Source organism: Anastrepha obliqua, chromosome 6 (genome assembly GCF_027943255.1).
Source record: "Anastrepha obliqua isolate idAnaObli1 chromosome 6, idAnaObli1_1.0, whole genome shotgun sequence".
In the NCBI taxonomy this organism is placed as follows: Eukaryota; Metazoa; Arthropoda; class Insecta; order Diptera; family Tephritidae; genus Anastrepha; species Anastrepha obliqua.
In genome coordinates this window covers 26,958,877-26,977,412 of record NC_072897.1, presented here as the reverse complement: position 1 = coordinate 26,977,412, position 18,536 = coordinate 26,958,877, and the positions used below count along the sequence as shown (strand labels likewise).

The following is an 18,536-nucleotide window of genomic DNA, read 5'->3' as shown; positions in this document are numbered from 1 at the left end:
GCTGCAGTTCAGCGGGGTAGATACCGTCCGTTCCTGGCGATTTATAAGGACCAAAAGTATTAATAGCCCATTCGATTTTTGAGTGTGTAACTAAGAGATTTCCTAGGTCGGATTGCCTTTCATTATTGGCGGAATGGTTTTGTTCCACCGGCTTGTTTCCTGGAAAGTGTGTGTCTAGGAGAAGACCTAATGATTCCTCACTTGACGTAGTCCATGTATTCCCTTGACCTTGTAGGTAGCCTAGGTTGCATGGCGTCTTTGAGAGATTTTTTCTAAATCTGGCCGCTTCTGAAGTCTCTTCAATTTCTTTGCAATAATTTTGCCATGATTCACGCTGCGCAGTTCTAACTGCTTTTTTGTAGTTTTTCAATTCAGCCTTATAGGCTTGCCAGTCCTCTGACCTTCTCGTGGCCTTGGCCAGATTAAATAGTGTTCTATGGGATTGTCGTAGCGAGGTTAGCTGCTTGGACCACCAAGGTGGTTTAGACTTCCCTCTGGGTCGGACAACCGGACAGCTGGCTGCTAACGAGCTATTCATTGCTTTAGTTACCTGATTAACCAGTTTATCCAACTCCCCACAAGTAGCGGGGTTTTTGGGGGCTTTCTTTGGCAGTAGAGCTCTTAATTTTTTATTGTAAACTCCCCAGTCAGTTTTCCAAAAAAAAAATTAATGTCAGAAATATTTCACTTGAGAAAGAGTGTTGAAATATTAGTTTGTAATTATTTATCAAAGTTGAAATATTTCCTAATGGGAACAAACAATGAACTATTGTATTCATAGAACGAATAAGTACTATTGCATAAGATGAAGAATATGAACTATTGTACTCATTTTTAACTTTCAGTCTTGAATAAACGTTTGAAACAGTCTTGAAACAACATATCCAACAAAAAAAGAATTGTTGGCTATAGTATGGGCAGTACAAAAGCTAAGAAATTATTTAAATGGAATAACGGATTTAACAATATATACTGATCAGCAATCTCTAATATTTTCTATATCAGAGAAAAACCAAATAATAAACTCAAAAGATGGAAAAATGTAATAGAAGAATATGAAGCTAAGATAATTTACAAACCTGGTACCCAAAATGTGGTAGCTGAGGCTCTAAGTCGTGAGCAAATTATTCAATTATCCACTGATAATGATTCGATACATTCACAAAACAATTCTCCCTATGAGCAAATAAAAAGAATAAATAAATCAGTAAACCATTTTAGTAATCAAATAATAATCGAACCAGGAGGAAATAATCCTATAAAGATACATACTAAACGAATATTTGATAACTTACGACACACCATTTACTTCACAACAATTGAAGTGCTAAAACATAATCTAAAAGAGGTCATACAACTAAACAAAGTAAATGCAATCTTCACGACAGCGGAAATATTATTCTTAATAGAAAGACCGATCTTAGAAGAATTTCCCGCAGTAAAATTCATTATAACGAACTCACCAGCCGAAGATATATCAGACACTGATAGACGTACTAGTATTGTAGAAGAAATACATAACCGAGCGCATAGAAACTTTAAAAATAATACAAGAGAAATAAATGAAAAATATTATTGGCCTAATATAATAGAAATGACTAAAGCTCAAGCAGAAATATATATATACACATAGATACATTTTACATGAATAGATTAATGTATATATGTATCTACAATTGATAAATACTCAAAATACTGTTTCCTGAGACAAATACAAACAAAAAAAGATATATATAGACAACTAGACGAAATACTCTTACAAATTTTCCCAAACGCTAAAAGTTTAGTCAGCCATAACGAAGATTGCTAAACTAGTATTCAAACGAAAATGCTATTAGAAAGACTACAAATAACACATATCACTATGACTCGACAACTAACGGTCAAGTAGAACGGTTGCATAGCACCATTGCAGAAATAACAAATTCATTAGCAAAACAACACAAATCAGAACAAGAGGATATAATATTTGAAGCTGTAAAACAATATAATAAAACTATACATTCAACCACAGGATATAAACCCGAGGACAACTAGACGAAATACTCTTACAAATTTTCCCAAACGCTAAAAGTTTAGTCAGCCATATCGAAGATTGCTAAACTAGTATTCAAACGAAAATGTTATTAGAAAGACTACAAATAACACATATCACTATGACTCGACAACTAACGGTCAAGTAGAACGGTTGCATAGCACCATTGCAGAAATAACAAATTCATTAGCAAAACAACACAAATCAGAACAAGAGGATATAATATTTGAAGCTGTAAAACAATATAATAAAACTATACATTCAACCACAGGATATAAACCCGAGGACGTGTTTTCTCATCAATAGGGGTATCCTGATATAGAAGAATAATTAAAAATTAAATAGGACAAAATTCTCAATTCACAACAAGGAAACTTTAAAGACATCATTTATCAAGAAGGAGGCGTCATAGGTATACACTAAGACCCACTGTAGGGATAAATCAAAGAATAAATTTCGTAAAAATATTTTTAAAACTGACAACGAAAGAACTATTACGACAATTAGGTTAGTACATAAAGATACTATACGAATAACTTAAAAATGAAAACCTTTACAATCATATCATTATGTATTAATTGATTATGTATTAATTGAATCATTTGATCCAACATATATATTTACTTAATACGATTATTTACGCCACATATCAAATTATATAACTCGAATACTAGAACCATATGAGAACATAATAAACCCTTAAAAGCTAAATTAATAATTAATTAATAGAATTAATAAAAGATCATTCGACTTTTTAGGCACAGGATTTAAATGGATGATAGGAACGCCAGACCATGACGATATGGTAGAAGTACAAACTTGAAATTATCAATTATTGGAAAACAATAACAAACAGAGAATAATAAAAAGTCAATTTGAGAAAACATTAGAGAAACTTAATATAAAAGAACTATCTGAAATTACAGTAATAACAGAAGTTTATATTGAACTAAATAATATAGTTACCTCAATTAATTTAGCAAAAAATAAAATTTTTTGTCTTATTCACTAAACCTAAACGATAATACAGCACGAAAAAACAAATTTAACTACAATAAATATTTTAGAATATTCAGATATACATACATGCCATTCAATATGAATATAACATAATTTTGATGTATAAATAGGTACCCAATAGGAGATAAGATATGTACAGGATATGAAATAGCTACTCTATCTTCATATAAAGGAAAATATGAATGGACAAAAGAATCGCAAAATGTAAAAATAAGTTTGTTAAAATAAAAAATTGTAAAAAATTAATCTCTCAAATAATATATGAACAAAATTCAGAAGATTCTTTCACTACTAAAATATTGGATAAAAGAAATGCTGAATGTAAATTTATAAAGGAAAATAATGTACCGATACAGATATTTGAAAAAGGAAGTTTTCTAGTAACGAAGTCGACAGTCGGGATACAACCGCTGTGTAGAATATAATTCAATGTACACTTTTTATACGAATAAAAAATATATTTTTATTAATACATTAAAGGTACATATTTGTAGAAAACACCATACGTAGCTTATAAAAAAGTTCTGTTCAATAGTAGGAGAAAATTTCGAAACAATTATTTTATGCTCTCTGGTAAATAGTTAATTTGTATATTACTTGACTTATGTAGTTCTTCAATTCATAAAAACTGCACAAAAACATATGCATATATCTGCAAGGTTAGAAACTTACTCTGAAATCGGAGTTTTGAAGGTTACTGCTTACAATGAATGTTCGCTGGATTTCTTAAGAAGTTTTACCGTAATAAAGGGTGTTTTTTTTTTAGAGGTTAGGTTTTCAAGTTGGCACTACTTTTTTCGTAGATTGTCTTTTTGACAGCTGTCACTTGATTTATGCTCAGTTTGGTTTGCCATTTCATAATGAATAGACTTACACCTGAACAACGTTTGCAAATCGTGCAAATTTATTACGAAAATAATGGTTCGGTTCGCGCGACGCATCGAAGAAAATTTTGTTCAGCGATGAAGCTCACTTTTGGTTGAATGGGTATGTCAATAAGCAAAATTGTCGCATTTGGAATGAACGTAATCCACAAGCCATTGCTGAGACGCCGTTACATCCTCAAAAAGTCACTGTTTGGTGTGCTCTATGGGCAGAGGGAATCATTGGTCCATATCTCTTTAAAAATGAAGCCGGCCATAATGTTACAGTCAATGGAGAGCGCTAAAGGGCCATGATTAATGACTTTTTCGCGCCTGAATTGGACGATGTTGATGTGGACGACCTTTGGTTTCAACAAGACGGCGCTACATGCCATACAGCCAACGCAACAATCGATTTATTGAAGCAAACTTTTGGTGAGCGCATTATCTCGCGCCGTGGACCTGTGGCGTGGCCTCCAAGATCGTGCGATATAACACCGCTGGACTATTTCTTGTAGGGCTATGTGAAGTCGCTCGTCTACGCAGATAAGCCCGAGAGGATTGACGTTTTGGAAGAGAATATTCGGCGCGTTATTGCTGACATACGGCCCCAATTGCTGCAAAAAGTGGTCGAAAATTGGGCCTCTCGGCTGGAATTTATTCGAGCCAGCCGCGGCGGCCACTTGCCCGAAATCATTTTTAAAACATAATGGCAAACCCTTATCTTTATAATAAAGCTAAATTCTTGGCCATAACATTAAATTATATACGTTTTATTTCATCTTGAAAACCTAACCTCTAAAAAAAACACCCTTTATTTTCTACTGTGGGAAGTGCACACATATACACACAGCATTACATATACATACATGTATGCGCATGTACAAGAGTAATGTACACCGTGAGATTGCTGTATTTAATCTAACCTCTTTATTGAATATTTCTTTCTTATATACATTTTCTAATACTAATTTCTTAACTACGTATATATATGTGTGTGTGTGTGTACATGCGTAAATGTGTATTCTTATCTTCATTGTATACATCCGATACCAATGCATTTTAAGTGCACTAAAATTTATGTGTCTTATGCAGAATCAGTAATTCCTAGTAGGAGATAAACGACCAACGTATTGATCTTTTATATTTGTTTAGGTTCACTGTTGACTTAAGTGCATCTAACGCACGTATTAAAACAATTGATGATCGGTTGTCAGTTGCTGCTTGTGTGCATTGGTATATGCATGTTTCTTTCATACTTATATTATCTTTATGTTTTCTGTATACACTGTAATTTATGTATTTTGTTCAGATAAGCAATTTTCACATATTTTATGAGCAAGGGTCACATTACAATTCTATTGCTTATCATTGCATCATTTAGTGGACTGTATATTTTTTCTGTTTATTTCGTCGGTTTACCTATGTTTGCATATGTATGTATGAATGTGTTATATTTATCAAATCCTATCTCTATTGCGGCGGAGTTTCATGTTCATATTTTTATGAACAGCGCATATGTATATAAATTCACATATGTATTTAAATTTGCATATGCCATCTTTCTGTGTGCCTGGTAATGAATGAGGTCTCTATGGACGATTTTGATTTGGTTGATGGGAAACATACAGACATATTGATATGTGTATGTGAATTATTCAGCGCTGTTCATAACAACAGCACAATGCTGTGAATATGAATGCGCGCTGGATACCTTGGAAATTTTTTGCGAACCGTAATATATTTTCAGTGGCAAGTGCACACAGCCTCATATATACATATAGGGTTTTTCAATAAGGGCGGGTAGATGTTGAAATGGAATAAAATGGCGTTTGCTGTGTGGCACGTAGCGCCGTCCTGCTGGAACCACATGTCGTCTAGGTCCATATGGTTCAATATGGGCCATAAGAAATTGGAAGGGCCACCACGTCTACTGAAAAATGGGCGCAATGCGCGCAACGTTTGCGTTAATGAACACTCATTTTGATAATACAGTTTTATCATTTGAACGCGCTGTTTAATGGTGTAACTTGCCATGATGATTTGGCATAAACAACTGAATGATAAACAAAAGATTTGACAGATGTCACCAAAACAAAATGGCTGCCACAGAGCGCCAAAATCGACCCGCGCCAATTGAAAAACGTTTGCGTTAATGAACACTCATTTTGATAATAAAGTTTTATCATTTGAACGTGCTGTTCAATCGTGTAACTTGCCATGATGATTTGGCATAAACAACTGAATAATAAACAAAAGATTTGGCAGATGTCACCAAAACAAAATGGCTGCCACAGGGCGCCAAAATCGACCCGCGCCAATTGAAAAACCCTTTATGTGTAAATTCACAAATTTAAATTTGCATATGCCACCTTCTTGTGTGCCTGGTAATGGAGCGTTTTCTATAGAGTATTTTGGTTTGGCTCAACAAAGTTTTACAGAGCACCTTAGACAGACATAATATACAGAAATAATGAAGTTAAGAAGCCTCACGAGCTACGAATCGTGTGAATTGTCAAAAATGAGCTCTAACCACCGCCGGGGTGTGGTGAAACTTTTAACAGAGCTGATTACAGCGATTTCTCGCTTTGCTCTGCACAGTTTTTGGCTTGTGTAGAAAATCAAATTGACGAATAGCTGACGGCATTTTGCAAATAATTTGCTTGTGCATTTCTATGTTCCCTTGATAAACGAAAATTTATTCAATTTATATTTTCAAACAAACTTAAATGATTGATGATGATTATGCGCCAACATTGAAAATCAAAGCAACTTTAATGTTTGTTGATTTAATTTAAAAAGAAGAATTTAAACAATCTTATATATAAAAATGGAGACGTTTTTTTGTGTTCGTTAGTCGCCGATTCACGCCTAAACGCATTCACCGATTTCAATCAAACTTTCACAGATCATTGGTATTGGTCCATAGATGGTTTATGTGAAGTTTTAAAGAAATCGGTAAAAGTATGCGTGCGTTGTGTAAGTGTGAAAAATGCAATATTTGCGTGTTTCCCTTATACGGACATTAGGTATACGGAATGAAAATACACGCGAATGAATAGAATATACACAGACATGAATAACATTGCTTCCATGTCGAGTGACGTATGGGACTGTATTATTCGTAACGCAATAGTTGTCCTCTCTTTTGTTTCCCTTTTATGCATGCGTGACACGGCATCAAAGCACATTGCTTTTTTTTAAACTGGAAAAATATTTTGAGCTTCATTTGAACGTTTTATGATTTAGATAAAATAAAAATTCGTTAAATATATTTGATTACATTAATAACCATAAGACTGTATTTTTCGAAGTTCAAAGCCGACGAGCAAAATGTAAAAAATAAATCCTCCTGTATGTATATATACTCGAAAAAGTTATGCTAACACTTTTTTCATGCATTTAGGTAGTCAATTTTATATGGGCAAACGTACGTTTACGAGATAAAGGTATAGCGCTGAAGGCAAATGCTCAGGATATAGTACGAAAATGCATATTTCACATAGTAATATTATCATTGTTAAAAGAGAACAAGTTTGTATTAGGTAATAATTAAATAATGCAACCTTATGTTCTGCTTTGACGAGTGGAAAAACCAAAATAAATAATTATATAATATTTGTATGTGTGTTTAAAAGAGTTGGATTATTTTGTGAGTGTAAGCGGTTTCAAAGCCAAAGAATAGTTGCAACATTAAAAAATTGCTGAAACACATTTTCATTTAACAACTAAAATAACAAATATGAGCAAAATATGTACTTTCTTCAATTTTCTTCTGTTGCCAACTTTCTGAAAAACGTGAATTCACCGCGATACGATACAGAAACAAAAAGACAGCGACAGCGCGCAGAGGGTTTTGAGCAATAATATAAATTTGTATCAAACAACGCATTAAATAGTCATTTTAGTATACTTTTGGTGTTTACTTATTCAACTAAATGCATGTATTAGTTTTTCTTTAAGAAATTAATCTAAAATTTGCAACTTTTTTTTTATGATTTCTAAAGATTACTTTATTTTTGCCCAAGAGCAACCTTGCGTACAGAAAATTGTGTTGTACCTAAAACTTCACCACTATAAACTTGGTCCTTATAAAGGGCTTTCACCACAGTTTGTTTACTGGATATACTGAGGTCAAAATAATCAGCTGTATCAAAACCATTTGATGAGTGGTCAACAATTTTAAAGTGCGTTTTTCATTGTTGTTTTTTTTTTTTGGGAAAAAATGTATAAAAATAAAATATATTGTGCGAAAAATTTTAATAATCAGTGAAAATAAGAAACGGTGGTTTCGTTGTTGTTGTTAGCGATTGTAATGCACATTGTGAGTTTTTCATGTTTTTTTGATTAAATTCAAATGCGAATAAATGATATCGATCGTCGGTCGCGTAGAACGCAAAATAGATCAAATGAAAGGCAAAATCAATCACAAGAAGAGCGAAAAATTCAAAACCAAAATCAAAGGGAACGTATAGCCAGATCACGTTCAGGCCATTCACCTGAAGAACGTATACAACGTAATGAGCAAGATAGATTAAAATAAACACAATAAACAAAGCACAAGGACAATCGCTAGAATTATGCGGAATTGACTTAGAATATCCATGCTTCTCCCACGGACAATTATATGTATCATGTTCACGTGTAGGAAAACCATCAGTTCTGTTTATTTATACCACAACTCAGGGCAAAACAAAAAATGTAGTTTACGAAAAGGCTTTGCGTTAGTTTAAGTTTAAAATTAACATTAATTTTATATTCTAAAAAAAGAATAAATACACATAGAGTGAATTTAAATCGAGTGTTCATTATTCATTCTTAATTTTGATATGCCTAGCGAAGCAGGCAGAGGGTCCGCTAGTATACATAATAAAACGACCTCACATTTAGGTATGTGAGCGTTTTAGTAAATTTAAAACTATACAAATTTGATGAAAATTTTGACTAATTTTTTGAGTCGAAATTAATTTTGGACGATAATTCATAGAGCATACAAGTGTTTTGGTATATTGATATATGTGTATGTATGTGTGTATATCAATATATACATATATTAAGTTAGTTATGTTTGTGCAAAATTTCAATTGCATCTTCAATTCTTATAGTGTTACATATGTATGTATGTGCATACGCACTGCAGCAACCATGACCTATCTCACGACGCATTGCCTTATCATATTTACATTTGAATATGCATTTATTTGTTCCTTTGGCAAACGAAATTTTTTGCAATTGGCCTTAAGGCCTTAATTAAACGAGTCTTGCTGGAAAACCCAGTAGTCTCCGTATATGCTTCCCGCAAACTCAACTCCTGTAATATTTCAACATAAAATTCTGCGTTACTTCTTGTCGGAATAAAACAAATTGGAGACTTTCCATCATGTCCGAAAGCGGCCCAAATCATCAAAGACCCGCCACCGGGGTTCCGCTTATGGCGCGTTTGCCGTGGTTGCCTAAGGACCCGCCAATATTTCTGGCAACCATCTGGCCCATCTAAGTTGAACTTATTTTCATCCGAAAATAAACCTTTCGGAATTCGTTAGTCCAAAATTTATATTTTCCGGCAAATGCTAAACGAGCCGTAATGTGACGTGCTAATAGTCTTGGTGCCGATTCCCGCAAACAATATTTAAGTGTTCCGTCCTCGACCAAAATTTGATGTATTCGACCTTACGACTTAAATGGTGTTTGATTTCCTTGCCAGACATTTCTTTTTGAGCAGCCATACGACGAGTTTCTCGTTTGCAACTGCTGTCGATGTTAGTTGGCCTGCCACTTCGTTTGAGTTTACCATATGTTTCTAGATTTTTAAGAAAGTTGCTGATGGTATTCCTACGCCGATTTACTCTAGTAACAATTTCATGAATACTTTTGCCACTTTCACTTAGCTCTTAAATCAGACCACGCTCTTCTTCAGATAAATATCTTCCACGTGACATTCTACAGATTAACCCATCAATAATTCAATTATTCTTTGTTCGAAAGAAGTACTTTATTTTATTTACCTTTGTCTTTATGATACCAATGCAAATAACACAAAATTTTTAGATAACTTGCTCTCTGGGCTTGCCAAATCAATAGTTACTTATTTCATATGAAAACCAAATCTCGCAACACAAATTTATAATAACGGTACTAAGAATAATGACTAAAGAAGAATTATGGCAGTAAATAGTTAAGTTGAATTGCAAATACAGACTTTGGCACACCAAACAAAAATGTACCGTTACTATCACGAAAGATATCGGCTTAAAAAACTTTGCACATATACATACTTATTTCTGTGAGGTATTTGTGTTCTGAACTTCCAGCAAAACAATGCATATTTGTATAAGTTAACGATACTTATGCGGAAAGTTCATCCACTACACGCGTTCCCGTTGCTCGACCCTTTCGCTGACGCTATGTCTGCAATAAACCCTGTGAACGGCAACAAGCGAAATTCTGCGAATATGATCATGCTGCATAACAGATAAATGAGGGAATGCATAGGCTAAGTTAGCTTTAAGAAATTTTGTAAAATTTGGTTCAAATTTGAGAGCTGTGGAAAGAAGACGGAGTTTGCTCCGTAAAAAAAATATTTTTTTAAATAAATTAATGTGGTAATAATTAATTGGCGCTCACGTGGTAGGAGTATTTGTAAAAAAGACAAACAAGTCAAAGTGCCTAAGACGACCTCAACTAGCTCGCCGCACCTCAAATAGTTACAACGACTTAAATTTTTTCGTGCCTAAGACGAACTCAAGCAGCTCGCCGCACCACAAATGTGCCGAGACCTTTGAGAAACCACAACAACTTCCTGCATAAGGACACCTGTACTGCAGTCGTTCTGTAGCATCCGTTCGCAGACGCCCACACAATTTGGACTTCGATAGCCCCTGGTAGCTGTTAAACCTTCAAAAAGGACCCCCTACGAAAGCCTGTGCTGGATTATTGCGGTACTTATATAAATTAAGATAGCGAATAAGAAAAGTGAATAAGAAATAAAAGTGAAAATATTGTGAAAAACAAAATTATAATTAAAAAATTAAAGGAATATTTCAAAGTAAAGTAAATTAGAGGAAAATAATATAATATTAATTTCCTGAGAAAGAAAAATGAACAAGGAATAGTAATAATTGCGGATTTTATATAAATTAAGATAGCGAATAAGAAATAAAAGTGAAAATATTGTGAAAACAAATATAATATAATTAAAAAATTAAAGGAATATTTCAAAGTAAAGTTAAGAAAAAAAAGCAAACAGTTAAATTAAATTTTTATAAAACCTTGTTAAATTTATATATATAAAATGAGTAATGCTAACAATCTCATTAGGCCCTCAGTCCTTAACGCACCAAACAAATCAATCCCTCCAAATCCCAATACTATACCCGGCCTCAGTGAATTTATTACCAATATAGTAACAAACGTTCTTAGAAACACCGGAAGAGAAGCCATAGGGACGGACCAAATAATTAATCCTGACCATCTTAATAATTTAAACGAACTAGACAAAATACCGCGGCCGCCGTAGCCGAATGGGTTGGTGCGTGACTACCATTCGGATTTCAGAGAGAGAACGATGGTTCGAATTTCGGTGAAACACCAAAATGCAGGAAAAGTTTTTTCTAATAGCGGTCGCCCCTCGGCAGGCATAGGCCAACCTCCGAGTGTATTTCTGCTATGAAAAAGCTCCTCAGAAAAATATCTGCCGTTGGGAATCGGCTTGAAACTGTAGGTGCCTCCATTTGTGGAACAACATCAAGACGCACCCCACAAATAGGAGGAGGAAACACCCAAAAAAAAATGTGTACGCGCCAATCTATACTATAAATGTATGTACGTTGTCCGCGCATCACTACGAAACGACAACACCAAATGACGTAAAAATTTTTATACATTCATATTTTCACCCAATGAAGGTTATAAGCATGTTTTTATGATGGAACTCCTTTCCCACAGCCCCCAGGCCGCGCCACCACTCTCATTCGTCACTAATAATCGAAAATTTGCTTAAATTTAATCTAAAAAATCTTAGTATTTCCTATTCCCCACTATTTATAGCACACTCTACACTTCATAATCCGCATAAGCTGTTCAACTATGTCCCAAATGAAATGTTCAAAAACGGTTTGAGATAGAAAATTAATATAAATAATTTTGCTTGATATTTTTCTGATTGGTTGTTTTGATTTTATTCAACAAGGCATAGCAACAGATGCCGGGTATTGTAATATTATGGTTATTACAATAATAAAAACTTATTTTCTATGAAATTATTGTTTGTAATCCTTTTTTATACACATCCTAAATCCCTCAAAACTACTCCTACGCGAGGGGGGCTGCGGGTTAAAGCTAGTTATATACATATATACAAAATACCAGGTCTATAAGGGAACTTTCAAGAAAAGGAGATGAATTTAATTCATGGAAGAAATTGGTAGAAAGAATCCTACGAACCATCTGGGAGGAACACCATCTGTAAGGAACACCCAAATTCTATATCATTTTAAGTGTCATTCGAAACAAAATTATCGGCGAAGCTGAGGCTATTTTGGAGTCATACAATACTCCATTTAATAGGAAATCCATACTTAAATGTCTCACACTTCATTACGCGGATAAACGCGACATATCAACTTTAGAATATCAAGTGACCACCTTAGTACAAAGCAATCAATCTGTACAAGAATACTACCAAACAGTTTACGAACATCTATCACTAATACTAAATAAAATAGGATTTATTGACATATCCCATTAAGCAACCTGCCTCCTTACACAAACTTATAGGGATAAAGCCATCCACCTACATGGACTAAGAGGAGACCTTCCAGGCCTACTCGGAATGCGAGAACCTGTTGACTTACCACAAGCACTCCACCTGTGTTTAAAACTTGAAAACCAAAATTACCATACGAACTATGCTTGTAATAACCAAAATAGAAAAAGTTTTCAGAACTAAGCACCACCAGTGCAACCAAGAAGGTTCAACTAGAAAACCCCACAAAGACAACAAACATTTTACCCCTAGTTAGCCTACATCCTGCAACCCCAAAATAATACTATCCATAATAATAATTTTCAAAGAGCCTTCTTTAACCAAAACAATAATAATCGTCCACAATTCGCACCACCTCGAAATTTTGCACCGAAACCCCAGCAAAAACCAGAGCCAATCCTGTAGACCAGAGTCTACAAACAAGAAGAATAAACTATGTGAATCGGCCACCATCTAATTATGCAATAAGAGCATTCCCCTCTTAAAATGACAGGCCCATCGTTTTCATATCTCTTACATTAAGCGAAATAGAAGAGAACTACGCTACAAACGAAAAAGAGATGTTAGCCATCATCTGGTCATTAAGCTATTTACGTAATTATCTCTATGGGTCACGAGAAGTTCAAATCTTTACGGACCATTAGCCTTTAACTTACGCCCTCAGCACTAAGAATAATAACAATAAAATGAAGCGATGGAAGACTATCCTTGAAGAGTATAATTATGAATTATACTACAAACCAGGAAAGGCAAACGTCGTAGCAGGCGCCCCATCCAGACTACCACAAATCAACCATCTAGCAAATTCAGAAAATGACAATAATTCACTAAGCGAAACTATCCACAGCGACATTAGTTCTTCACATCATTTGATACCAATAGCCCAAGAACCAATAAATGTGTTCAAGAATCCAATTTTTCTTAAAATAGAAGAAACGTCATCTTATCAATTTCAAATTATATTTCCAACTTATCGCAGGCATATCATTACTGAAACTGAATTCAAGCAACAAAATTTAATAAATCTTTTGAAAAGATATCTAAATCCATCGGTTATTAATGGCCTTCATACTGACGAGAACACCTTCCAAGCATCCAAGAAATTTAGTCAATTTATTTTAGCAACTGCATAGTAAGATTCGCACGAAACATAGTAAAAGACTTACCTACCGAAAAAGAATACAATAATGAAATAATTAAAGAACACAAACGCGCTCATAGAAATGGTCGCAAAAACAAAGCACAAATTCTAAGAACTTTTTAGTTCCCACAGATGCAAGTGAAAATCGATAGAATCATTAAACAGTGAAAAATATGCAAAGAACAGAAATACGAACGACATCCTACGAAACCACTATTACAATCCACTCCTGTTCCTCAATATCCAGGACAAATAGTTCACCTCGACATATACCATACTCACAAAAAAGTAAAACTACGAGTAACACCCATAGATAAATTCTCCAAGTATGCCCAAGCAAAAATAGTTAACTCTAGAGCAACCCAAGATATAATACAACCCTTGAGAGAAATCCCTTTGAACTACGGAATCCCCGAAAAGATAGTCATTGATATCGAAAAATCTTTGGGATCACACCCAATAACACATTTGATACAAGATCAATTTAATATAATATAAAAGTTTTTAAAGCACGCCATATACCAGTAGTGTCAATGAACAACTATAGGGGAAATCATGAGATGCATAAAAGCCGAGAAAATCCATACCTCATTTCAAGACTTATTAGAAAAATCCATGCACAACTACTACACAATTCATTCCACCACCAATCAAAAACCAGTCGAGTTATTCTTCGGAAGAAGAGTATCAACAAATCCTATGGAATTCGAAAAAGATAGAAATGAAAATATTAATAGATTAAAAGCAAAATAAGAAAAGGATCTTAACTATCACAATAAAAATACACAAGTTTTTAAAGACTATAACCCAGGAGATATTATATTTGTAAAAACCAACAAAAGAATAGGAAACAAACTTTCATGTATTGTAGATACAAAGAAGAAACGGTAAAAGAAAACAAAAATAGTAAAATTATCACTCAATCAGGCAGAGCAATTCACAAAGGACTAATTACGCAATCATAAAAATTTACATAAAACAAAATAGTTATAATTATAATCCTTATAACAAAAACTAACAGTTTTCTGATTTTTATAAAGGGTGGTTAAGTTTCAAGGACCGGTGTTGATTTTGAATAAAATATAATTTTTTTAGGAAATTATTGTCATTTCTCTTTATTATGAAAATATTGGTATGGCTGAATTACGCATAAAACAAAATTTCGGCCAAATGACCGCCGCTGCTTCGGCGGCACACCTCCATCCGATGCACAGTGGTCCCGCCGCGTAGGAAGAGCGGTCATAAGAACTTTTGGCGTGATAAATGACTTTTTAGTAAGTTTTTAAGTTGAGAAATGATTTTATTTGTTAAAAAAATATTAAGACATATAAAAAGTAATATATATATAATAAGAATATATATAAAATATAATAATTATAATATATAATAAAGTAATATATAATTAATATAAAAAGTCAAAGGAAAATTAGGTACACATATTTTTATATAAAATTTTTTTGTTTCGTTTAAAGTTTTGCATAAATCTTAAATTATAAACAATAATAGGAAAAAACATTAAATTCCGAAAGGATGAGCATAAAGTATACTTTGATGCCAGTTAACTTATTCTTATTTATGAAAACAATAAAATATTCACTTCCCAAAAAGTTAATGTACTTAGAAATACAAAACTCTTAACTCAATAAATCTAACACTTCTCTTGACATCATAGATTTCTTTTTACATGGTAATTTTCGTAGACTAGATATAAATGGATCGGAATTAAGAAGAAGCCTGTGCAAAAGATCCGTGTTAGTTACAGTTCTTGATTGCTTTCTGGTATTGTCACGTCTGAATTGATTCACTAATTTATTACATGATTCAGCTGCCTCCTCTGATAATTCTCCAATTGATAATAAATAATGATCGATTACCTCCGACCCATGAATGAGCACTTTATGAACTGATGCAGGTAAATTATACCATGAATATTTACTAACTAGAATTTTAGCAGTGTCTAGTGCGTATATTTTGAATTTATTCGAATTAGTTTTAAAAGCAGATGAAAGACGTTGTAGGAGACAACTACATCTGTCTATAACGTGTTTGTATATTCCTGTGATTTCGGATGATATGGTTGAATGAAGGAAAAATTTTCGTGCTGTATTTCATCATTAGAGTTGCCACTTCCTCCACATCGCGGTTTGTCAACTATCAAGCCTAATTGTTCTCTAAACTCCCTCTGAACAAATTCCTTTCTCTTAGCTAAAAGTGCTTTTTCCTCAGATGAACGTGCTTACCACCTTTTAAATTCGATTCTATAAGAAACATGAATACAGTATTCAAAAAATCGAATCCAAGAATGCAGGGGTGATAAACCAAATTCAAATCTACTGGAGTTTACTTGTTTGTTTCTACACTTCTCTAAGTCATTCATTTATTTAGGTGTCGCACCACAAATATAACGATTGGGGTACAATTTTCCCAAAATCACTTTCCCAAAAAAATTTTTTCCCAAATTTTTTTTTTCCCAAAAAATAATTTTCCCAATGCCATTTTTCCCAAACTAAAAATTTCCCAATAAATTTTCCCATAAAATATTTTTTCCCAAATTTTTTTTTCCCAAAAAATAATTTTCCCAATGCCATTTTTCCCAAACTAAAAATTTCCCAATAAATTTTCCCATAAAATATTTTTCCCAAAATATCGTTCGTCTGTAAAATATCGCATATACATTTGCAATGAATGGGCGAGTACATTTTTTATTATTTGAAACAAGATTTCAGTTTATTTCTGAATTTGTATGTATACAATCACATGCGAATATAGTATCCTAGAGTTTTCAAGTATGTGACAATATCATTGTTATCAACATATTCGTGATATTTCGAAACAATGTTAAATATTCTCTGTTCATGTTTCAACCTCTTGGAATCTTTATTTTTCTTAACTTGCTGTCCTGATTGCAATTGTCGCATCATTATTTCTGTGTCCGATGGCTCTTTCTGCAACTCGGAAAGAAAAATGTGGAAGCTGGGGTGATCTTTCCCTATAACAACTTGAAGCCTGTTGTGCCATCCTTCGGATATATTATTCGTTCTCGCAGTTTGTTGAATGACTGCATCATATTGACACCACAAATCTGGAGCATAGCGAGGATGCACCTGTTTACGTCGGCCTTTTGCAGGTTTTCCTCGGACGTACGTAGCGTCAAAGTATTTTGAAATTGGTCGCATTTCCTCCGGTATTTCATTTTTTAAGGTTTCGAATTCTCGGGCGATGTTTTGATGTGGGACGAAAGCAAGGGCACATATCATATGAGTGGCTACTTTGACCGATCGATCTTCAGGATCGCAATACATTTTCTGAAGTCCTTCACTTTGGATATGGCGATACATGTTTTGACAGAGGTGGAAAAAACAGCAGCGTGCCTTGTCTTCGCCCATTACGATTTTTACAGCATTGATGATAGCCAACTCAAAATCTGTCATCACTTTAATCGGAAGAGAAATATCGATACCTAGACGTTCTGCCTCTTGCAAAACAACCGAGAATACTTTTTCGTATACTTTCTGCTCTTTGTTTTCTAATAATGCGTAGACAAAAGGTAAACCAATAGTTTGTGGTTTTCCTCTTGAATCCGGTTGTGTAACTGCTCCGAGAATTGCGAAAACTTGGAAAAATATACTTGGCGCAGTTTTAAATGTTCCGTCGGCAAACCACAATATGCTCCTGAATAATTGCCTTAAATTTTCAGGCGTCGCGAACACGAGTATTCTCCCAAATTCTGAGTCTTCGTCATTTTCATAGGAGTCGTAAATTAGAAATTTATCTCCATTCAATGAATTTTGATAAAAGCCTGGAATATCCTGCAATTCTCTCAGCGTTCGCGGGTTCGAGGGAAAATCTTTTAATCTTTCACGACTAAGACTTTTTCGGGAATTAATTCTGTTTGGCATTTCCGCTAATACCGCTAAAAGAGAGAGTTATCATATTTTGTAATTATGAATCGAATGCAATTTCGTTTTTTTGTTTTTACCTGGTGAAACGTTTCGCAATTCAGTTCGTAATATTTGAGCTGGAGGAGCTTCAGGATTTTCTATAGCTTTACGTTTGATCCTATTCATGACTCTTAACGCTTCGACTTCTTCGGGGTTTGGTGCATGAAGGATGTGTTTCGATTCATCAAGTCCCTTCAGAACTCTGATATTGTGTGGTCCTCCGTATGTTGTCACTCTAGCATTACACTCAGGTTTTCTTCGGCAAATCCAATACGCAGTTTCTCCTATTCTACCTGAGTGTTTGTAGTACAAATATCCGTTAATGTGCAAAAGAAATGATTTTTTGCATTCAATTAATTCCGCCATAATTAGAAATTTTGACTTTAGGCAGCAAATTTTGGCTCATGAAATTTTGACACGAAAAGAATGACGTGAAAAAACTTGTTTATATGAGTGAAGTTGGATACATTCGTTACCTTGTCTTTTTATCCGAATTGAAAAATGTATATTGAAAAACTTTTTCGAATCTTTTTCGATTACTTAAGTATAAGATTTTTGATTATTATATACACTCATATTGTCGGAATCGTCGAAAAATGTCAAATAGTAGAATAATAAAAATTAATTTCAGTAGTATTTGTTCGGGAAAGCTATCTATTGGAAAAAAGTTATTTTGGGAAAACATGCATTCGGGAAAAAACAATAAAGCGGGAAAAAATATTTTTGGGGAAAAAAATATTGGGAAATTTTTTTTTTGGGAAAAAAAATTTTG

The 18,536-nt window shown here is 33.8% G+C and overlaps 1 protein-coding gene across 1 annotated transcript; it reads right to left on the bottom strand.

The window, feature by feature from the left end:
* Positions 1-16,576: 16,576 nt before the first annotated feature.
* On the bottom strand, positions 16,577-17,890 carry LOC129250258 (uncharacterized). The gene is made up of 2 exons (XM_054889894.1): positions 17,803-17,890; positions 16,577-17,736 (listed from the first exon to the last, which is right to left on the bottom strand). Exons 1-2 carry the CDS (start codon positions 17,888-17,890, stop codon positions 16,577-16,579), a joined length of 1,248 nt encoding a protein of 415 aa, XP_054745869.1.
* Between the last annotated feature and the right edge of the window lie 646 nt (positions 17,891-18,536).